This window comes from Culex quinquefasciatus, chromosome 3 (assembly GCF_015732765.1).
Source record: "Culex quinquefasciatus strain JHB chromosome 3, VPISU_Cqui_1.0_pri_paternal, whole genome shotgun sequence".
Classification (NCBI taxonomy): domain Eukaryota; kingdom Metazoa; phylum Arthropoda; class Insecta; order Diptera; family Culicidae; genus Culex; species Culex quinquefasciatus.
Window position 1 is genome coordinate 66,247,439 of NC_051863.1, and position 8,697 is coordinate 66,256,135.

The 8,697-nt window shown below is 36.0% G+C and overlaps 2 protein-coding genes across 4 annotated transcripts in view; one reads left to right on the forward strand and one right to left on the reverse strand.

The window, feature by feature from the left end:
* The window catches only part of LOC6032540 (CDC42 small effector protein homolog), a 104,697-nt gene extending 101,693 nt beyond the window's left edge, over positions 1-3,004 (reverse strand). Inside the window, exons 1-2 of one of the 2 annotated variants that reach the window (XM_038263004.1) lie at positions 2,914-3,004; positions 2,099-2,168 (exon numbers count right to left, since the gene is read on the reverse strand). The gene's annotated coding sequence lies outside the window, so the exon portion shown is untranslated. Of the gene's footprint in view, positions 1-2,098; positions 2,325-2,913 lie in introns of both variants that reach the window. The other variant, XM_038263003.1, reaches the window with a different exon arrangement.
* Positions 3,005-6,577: 3,573 nt separating this feature from the next.
* Positions 6,578-7,923, forward strand: LOC6052669 (DNA repair protein RAD51 homolog 3). Of its 2 annotated transcripts, none has more exons than XM_038265055.1 (5): positions 6,578-6,836; positions 6,896-7,002; positions 7,073-7,251; positions 7,311-7,442; positions 7,506-7,923. In XM_038265055.1, the coding sequence occupies exons 1-5, from the start codon at positions 6,673-6,675 to the stop codon at positions 7,737-7,739; spliced, it is 816 nt and encodes a 271-aa protein (XP_038120983.1). In that variant the 5' UTR covers positions 6,578-6,672; the 3' UTR covers positions 7,740-7,923. The 2 variants fall into 2 exon arrangements, with proteins under 2 accessions (XP_038120983.1, XP_001868898.1); XM_001868863.2 differs by having other exon boundaries at positions 6,579-6,836; positions 7,061-7,251.
* Positions 7,924-8,697: the final 774 nt, after the last annotated feature.

Sequence of the window (8,697 nt, forward strand, 5' to 3'; positions counted from 1 at the left end):
CGAAAATTGAAAAAATGCATTTTATTATTTAATAAACAATCAACTATTCAAATTTTACTAAAATAGGGTCGCAGAACTCGAATTTGATGTTTAAAACAAAAAAAGAAAAAAAACGAAAAAAACAATTTTTTTTGTTCGTGATTCGATTATCCGAAGTCCCAGTCGGATAATCGAGTCTGGACTGTAGATGTATAACTTTCAATCAGGTATGGAATATTCGCAAAACAATCAATTTCGCTTGCGAACTTTCTTCACCCGCGAAAGAGAGAGGTGACAAATCACGCAAAAGAAATTCGCTTCCGAAATTCTCCAAGAAAATTAATCTGCTGATGATTTTTTGTGAATTTCCTTGTCAGCACCACTTAAAAACGTTTATTTCACTTTGTTTACACACATTGCCCATCTACAAAATGTGACAGCGCATTTTTCGACGTGTGACGTTACACTTGCAAGTGTAGTAGTGAAAAAGATGTTCCGCCGGATAATCAAGATTAGGGCGTCCAATTTTCCCGGGTTTTGAATTTCCCGGGAAACGGGAAAAATATTTTTGAAATCCCGGGAATTCCCGGGATCCCGGGAATTTTTTTATCAGTAATTAAATCTATGTTTTCATTATATTTGTTATGTTTTGAAGTTTAAAATCATAGAATTAGTTTAATAATATTAAATGGTGATTATCTACACTTCAATCTAAACAATGACGACAGTTTTTAAATAGCCTATAAGAAATTAAAAATTGATAAAAATCAATTTTGTTCTTTGTGGTGTTTGGATTTTAAATCAAGTACAATTTTTAATTCCAAATTCAATATTTTTTTTGATTTGCTGTTAAAATGACATCAGTCTTTATGAAAATATTTCCTTATAATTTTTTTATATGACATGAGTAAAACAGCTTTAAAAGTTATATGTTTTAAAAAAAAAACAAAAAAAGACAACAAATAAAATTGTACAAGTCAATGTTTAATTTTTGAATAGTTTCGAATTCATTGTTTTATATAAAACATATTTATCAAATTAACTTCAAGTTACTACCGCCAACCGGAGGAAAATCGGGTCTAAAGTTTGAATATGTACAGGAGATTTTAGAGCAATACATTTGGAAATCGGTGTAATAATTGTTTTGTTCTGTTCCTGTTTTAACCGAAGTCATCTCAAATGTTTTTTTTTTTTTTGCTTAAGTAGCATTTGTCCTTATTTGCCACAGATGCCGGTGTTTAATTAAAAATATTTTAACATGTGATTTTTTTTTCAAATTTAAAATCGTAAATAAACGTAAATATATCCATTCTAATTAAAAAATAAAAGAGAATAAAATTAAAGCGCTAGGCATTTTGTGGACCTGGTAACTAAAATTATAAGAAAATAAATGCTGATATTTGCCGAATACAAACTTAAATTAATTTTATCGATTTCTTAGTATTCAACTGTTCTTCTATGTTAATGCTTCTTATCGATTACTTAGTATTCTACTATATCCACAACAAAATCTGAATTTCCAGAACAAAATATGATTATTTTTTTCAATTTCGGGAATTCCCGGGACAAATTATGGAAAATCCCGGGATTCGGGAATTCCCGGTTGTGGGAAAATCCCGAGATTTTTGTCCCGGGAATTCCCGGGATGGACGCACTAATCAAGATGATGATTTTTTTAGATTCCGCTTACCGATCTTTCGTGCGCGAAAGAGGAGAGCGGATTTTCTCATTTGATGAACATTTAAAGATTTTCTTTTGATGATGATTATTCCATCGCTGCTTTCAATACACCTTTCAATGTACCATGCTTTTTGTAAGAGCGCCTTGAGATGAAGTAAGAGAGGAACGTAGAACGTAGAGTTGGATCAAAGGACACTCTCAATAATAGACGATAGAATTATCGAAAGATATCTGCTCGTAATCCTTCCATGCTACAAAAACTGTGTATGGGTAAGAAGTGGGCCATCCAAGGAAAAAAAAGATGGAAGAATGTGTTGATGCTCCACTTTTTTTAGGTGGTAAGAGAAATTCTCCGCGGTATATTTTTAAGTAAGTTACGCTTGAGATTGGACGGATTTTGGGAAGATATATTGTCAAAGATTCAGAATAATAAACTTACCAAAGCCAGTTGTCGCTCCAACAAGTTATCCAATAATCACTCTTTAAATTTGTAGGCTTAACATGTAACACTGGAATCAACAAATTAATACTTTCAAAAAGCTTTCACAGCTGAAACTTGATCTCTTCGTGTAATCCCGGTTCTGTTTTATCTGAACTAAAAACCCTCAATTTACACCTTTCCGACCCGATAGTTTCTCACTCTGGCACAACTTTTTTGTTGTCACCTACAAACTCATTGAATATTATGCAAATTTTGGACGATGTTTACACCGGATTTGAATAATTCACACAGAGACAGGGCCACTCTTCTTCCTTTGCTGGTCGTTGAGCACCACACCACACACACACACGACACCCACGTAAATGTGGTACAAAAATATGTAAAAGAACCCTCACTCGATCACGACACGATCTTCAATAAAACGGGTTTATTTTTCTTCTTCTGCGACACAACGATGGCCGATTTAGAGGGATAACTTGGTGATCTAAATCACCAATATAATCACGGAGTTTGCACACAACCTCAACCTGCTATTGTTCTGGTCAGTAGAGATCGAACACAACACAAAAACACGATCAAAGTGGATCAGCAAATTTGGTCACTTTCTCTTCAAGATCGTCAGGCACAACACCAATATCATCATTATCGGTTCATGCTACGAGTGTTGGTGGTACGGGTCAACTGTGCGGCGACTAGGAGAGGTTGCTAAGCTTTTGTTGTGGTTACACACAATAGTGTGGTCAGTGCACGCGATCGTGCGGTCGTTGACTCTATTGTTCTCTTCGACCGTAACAGGACGCGATCGTACTTACACAAATGAATGTTTAATTAGAAAAAAGAGCTTCAAATAAACTATTTTCCAAATAAAAACCACAAATCACACAATTTAAAAAAAAAAAACATGAAAACCGCAGAACTGATCAAGACACGGACCACACAAAGAACCGAACACGACGACGGATTGCGAACGAATGAGTTGAGGACAGTAGCAAAGAGAAGAGAACCCCCCGACCCGACTACATCGAACATAGTGCAAATAAATAAAACATGTTGAGTGGCGGACAGTGTGGGATGGAAGAAAGAGTGTGGAATTTAAAAACCAAAACCGGGCTGCGTACTGCGCACGTGCGAATGTGCGCGTGAAGCATGCTCGTTTGCGTATGGTTGCGTACGCGCGGAGGCGACGTGGGATTACACATCAGACGTTTGAAATGTAGCCCGAGGAGGAATGAGTGTCATGATGGGATATTAAAATTTAAATGAATAATAGTTTTAAACAATAATTTAAGCAACCAGTACATTGGCCTACATAAAAAAATCTTTGATTCATTTTTAGAGTGAAATTCAAAAATAAAAATTTTTATGAAATACAAATTTAAAATTAACTTAACATAATATTTTTAAAAGTGTCCATACTAGATTGTCCGAAATGCCGAAAATGCAATGATTCGATTATCCGAAGGTTTCTAATTTATGAAGTTTCTAATTTTTAAACTTAGAATTTAAAAATATTTCTGCCAAAAATCTGGAGCAATATTTGGAAAGGGCGGATAAGCGTTTTGACAGCATAACCTTCGGGACTGCCGGTGAGTTAAGCTGTCAAAAGGTCCGCTGTCTGCCCTTTTCTTGCAAATTAATGTTGTAAATTTTTCACAAAAATTTCAAGTGTAAAACAATAGCTGTTATGACTTTTCCCACTTCATTCTGATTTTTTAACACGTTTATTAGAATATTTTTACTTTACAAAACAAAATCCGGATTTTAGGCCTTTCAAGACTCTGTTTCATGAAATTCGGCAACTCTGAAAAAAGTGAATTTTTCCCATGACCCATAAAGAGTATCGGGGCCGCGAACGACAAAAAAAAACGAAGTTGACTTTATAGCTGTCGGCCACCATTGCTAGTACCAACCACTAGTGTCTTCCTTTTTATCTACAAGGACTTCGCCGCCCTGGGCTCCTAAGTGTATGAAAGTATGGCACGGAGCGACGGCGCCGAATACCCATATTTACACAAAGAATTCAAGAGCGCCCGCCGCGGGATTCGAACCGGCGACCTCTGGATTGTGAGTCCAGTGCGCGGTCCGATTGATCCACACGGGCGCGAACGACAAAGCAGATTTTAAAAAGTTCATCGTCCCGGTACGATAATCGAACTCATGACCTCTGGATTGGATATTTCTTAACTTAATGGTACCATGTTAAGATTAATGTTAACATTACATAGATTGCCTTCCCTAAGGGCTTAGAGCGTCATGAAAAGGTTCAGCTTGTGACGATACCCCGATCTACCGCTTACTATTCGGAAGCGTTACCACTAGGCTACATGGCTCGGCAACTTGGAATTTTAAATATTATTAAATCGAAACAAAACTAATTAAATTCATGTTTCTCTTCCTTTTCAGCTGCGTACCGCTTATCGTTAAGTACGGAGATCGGAAAGAACTCGGTCAAGACAAGTTGCGCATTCTTTTCGTGAAAAGTTAGCAGTTCGGTTTTTCAAAATGATAAAAAAAAAATATGAATTCAAACATTTATTTTTTTTTAAATTATAGAATCCAAAGATTAAATAAAAAAACAAAAAAAAACGTAAAACAAAAATTTTCAAATTTTAAAAATTGAATTTGAACATTCTTGAATTAGAATTTAAATTCTGAATATCTTGAATCCCTAAATTCTCAAATTCTTTAAATCTTGCTCCGTACTAATTAAATAAAACTAATTAAATAATAAAAATAGATTTTTTGGCTGAAATATATGGGCCAGATGTTCTTGCTCCGTACTAATAAAATTGAATAAATTGATTAAAACAGATTTTTTTGGCTGAAATATGTGGGCCAGGTGTGCAAAAAAGTTGAAGTCAAAAAAATAATTTTCCTCAAATGTATTGGTTCAGTTGTTTGAAAATGTTTAAACATATTATATTTTATATTATAAAATATATATTTGCAATACGACTTCTTCTAATACTTAAACTAACAATTTACTTCACACTACTTTTGTTTATCTTGAAGACAATGTTTCCAAAGCATGAAACATAAACTATGAAAATCTCCGCATTTTCAGATTACTTTGATTGGTGAGTTCAAAACTCACAAAAAACCATTTTCTTTAAAAATTAGGAAAATAATCAAATCACAGGTAATTATTAGTCTACCATTAAACCGTCGGTTCAGTAACATATTTGCCTTGTTTTTGAACAGTACTTTCTGTCATTTTCTGTCACGTAGAACAAAAAAAAAATGATCTCCTAAATATTTAGTTGCCCATATGCCTAGGTGATGCTCCGGTTTACTGCACTGTTGACAGCACTTACAATTTCATTACATACATGTTACATACATGTAGAAAACCACAAAATTTCATATAACAGAAAATGAATCACTCCTGAATTTTCATGAAGATATCTCATAGAGAGACGATTTAGGCTAAAACAATTGCCATGCGCAAAGCGAACTGTCAATCTTTGTGAGCGTTTTTCTCTAAGCACAGAGTTGATTTACGGGTGCTAAGATATCTGGAGATGGGATGGACCAAATTGGCTGAAATTTGGGGTTAAGACTAGCAAGACATATACCGTATGCATGACGAAGCCCGATTTTGAAATTTTGCATTTTTGAAAAATACTAAAATCAAAAACTGGCGATTTTTGTATGTGAAAAACATAAAAAATATGTTTATCTTTTTTCGAAAACAAACTTTTAGAAAATTGGCCTTCGTCATGCGCACGACACCGGTTTAACGAGGTTTCACTGAATTTTTTTAGCAGATTTGGTCAGAGCAGTGATGAGAGATCGAGGCACCCGTTTTTTGAAACTGCTTACTTCAAATAGCTATATCCTGGAAAAGCTACAATTAAATGTCTTCAAATTTGTTTTGTTAATAGATGGATGTATATTTTAATCCCTGAAAATAGATTTGAAATAAGTTTGATTGTGTGCTCAGACCAACCTCTGACATTTTGCCGATTTACATGTATGTAAACCCTTAATGATGATATCAAATGATCTTTTGCTTCACAAATTCTTAATTTTGATGTTTTACGAGCTTTCAAAAACAGGTCTTATTTACTTTTATAAAATTTGCCCATGTTGTTTACATTTCGCTCTGTAACTTTGCTTGAGCTTAACAACATGAATGAAATGATGAAATTTGAGATGATGTAGACACCTTTTACTTAAAACATCATGAAAAGTTGTCTATGTTTCGAGAAATTTGAGTTTAAAGTTTTTGTGCTCTGGAGTAAGAATTAAAAAACTTACTCCTTCTATCATTCAAGTGGTGAAATGGCCTACTTGTCGTTACCAAAAATAACAATGCTGAAAAATTCATCTTACAACAACTTTTGAGCAAATGTTTTCTGTTGAACATTAGGAAATTTACCCTACTGAAATCAAACGTCTGACAATCGTTATTTTCAGTGACGGGTGCCTAACTAATTTTTGTTGACAAACATTAAATTTTCCGTGCTCTTCAAAGATTCCCCTCAACAGCGCGCGCAATTTTTTAAACATTTGAATTTTATCAAAAAGTTTTAACTAAATTACTTTAAAACAGCGTAATTTAACTTAAAATGTTCACCAAAACGTGCGCCGATTTGCTGCCGCAGGAAGCCCGACTGCCCGGCATCATAACGTTCTGCAAGGACCTGGACCACGCAATTGGCCATCCTGGCGTGTCCGTTGGCCTGATTACGGAGTTTTGCGGACCACCGGGCAGTGGCAAGACGCAAATGTGGTGAGTACTTACTGCTTCGAAATTTGATGTTTAGATTTTTGAGCACGATTTCAAACAAGTTTACAGCTCTGCGTGAACGCCAACCTTCCGAAAGAGCTTGGAGGTCTCGGAGGGAAGTCACTTTACCTTGACACGAATTTCGGTTTTAGTCCCGATAGATTAAGAGGTGAATATTTAGAGGATTTTCATAAAATAATAACTTTAACCATTTAATCGTGTACAAGAAATTGCAACAGCATGTGTTCAGCATTGCCAAAGAATCGTCCGTACTAGCAGACCGCAGCTGGCGGAAGTTACCTCGAAATTTACCGCGGAAAGTGTTATGGAAAGTGTGCTCTACAATCACGTGCACGTTTGTAATGATTTAAACAAAAGTATTGACACGCTGGAGAGGCTACTCAAATTAGGGGAGAAGGTAACTTTTGAAGATTGCGGTTTGAAATAGATTTGTTCAGTTCTTTGTTCAACTTTTAGATTCGACTCGTCGTAATAGATTCGTACTCGTTTCTGATAAGATGCAACATTGAGAATACCTTGGAACGAATCCGGATAGACCACACGGTATTAAACAGATTGCAGATTCTCGCTCAGCAGTTCAAGTTTGCAGTAAGTTAAAACGCTAAAATTACTCGTAAAATCCATATTTAAATCTTCTCAAAATCTACCCAGATCGTCCTAACAAACGACGTGACCACCAAACTTAACGGCACCGATCCGAGCACGATTGCCCCGGCCCTTGGTGACAGCCACGGCCACCGGATCAACCAGCGGATTGTCCTTGGGCAAACCGGCAGCGAGCCCGGCATGTTTGTGGCTTCCGTTGAGAAGGGCTTCCATCGGCCTCGGATGGCGGTCAAATTTCAAATCAGCTCAGCCGGAGTGCGGGGAGTTCGGAAAAAGTAACAATCTACTGCTGATGGAAACATTTTATTTCTTCTCAAACCGATGCGAATTCTATGATAAGTGTGTGCCACACATGACTTATTCTTTTCAATAAATAATTGCTAGTGCATGCTTAATACTCTTTCACAATCATGATTTTCAAAAAACAACAAAATTTGGCGACTCTTTATCTCAATTCAGGTGGTCTTAAAACGAGGTCAGTGTTACCAGAACGTCGCGGTAATCACCGCTCAGGTCGTCCTGAAATAAAAGCGGAAACAGTTTTTGTTTTGGCGTCTGGCTTCATTGGACGATTTTGAGCGAGTTGGGGTAAGTCGGAAATGAGCTGATTATGTGAACAATAATTTTCGTTTTGGCTCAAGGGACTGTCATCATCGCTTTGCGGGATCAAAATGGCACGAAATGAGGCTGAAGTGATGAGTCCTGCTTTCGTTTAACATATGTTTATTTACTCTCTGATTTGTTTAAATAGCTGATTTCGACAAATATATTCACGTGAAGACACTTTGCCCAAAATAAATAAATTAAATCATAAAATTCAAATGCTTTTGAAGCAACAAACACTAGTTTGACTACACAGTATAATATCTCAAAAAATACAAAAAAGATTCACATTGAACATGGATTGTAACGTTTACACTTGCATCACACTTTGTTGTGCACTCTTGGACGTGATTTAGAACGTAGCCACTTCGGCAAGCAGGTTGCCCAAATCACTTCCCAGGTCTTCCTGCGGGATATCGATGGAAGAAGAAATGGAAGAACAAAAACTGATTGAAACTACTGCACAAGTTAACGTCCACTAAAACCTATTTAGAACCTTTGCCAAATTAGTGTGAATGAAACGAAATGAACTGGGTTTTGTTTCGGTTTAACTATAAGAATATTAGAATTCTGTAATTTTTTTCCAGATCTTAGTACGAGGCCAAAGTTGCCAAAAGATCGCCAAGATCGCCTT

Bases quoted from the DNA above. Each gene is read 5' to 3' on its own strand.
- LOC6052669 (XM_001868863.2), top strand. From the start codon at position 6,673: ATGTTCACCAAAACGTGCGCCGATTTGCTGCCGCAGGAAGCCCGACTG. The intron at 6,837-6,895 runs GTGAGTACTTAC...ATTTCAAACAAG, and splicing joins AGTGGCAAGACGCAAATGTG to TTTACAGCTCTGCGTGAACG. The intron at 7,252-7,310 runs GTAACTTTTGAA...TTCAACTTTTAG, and splicing joins TACTCAAATTAGGGGAGAAG to ATTCGACTCGTCGTAATAGA.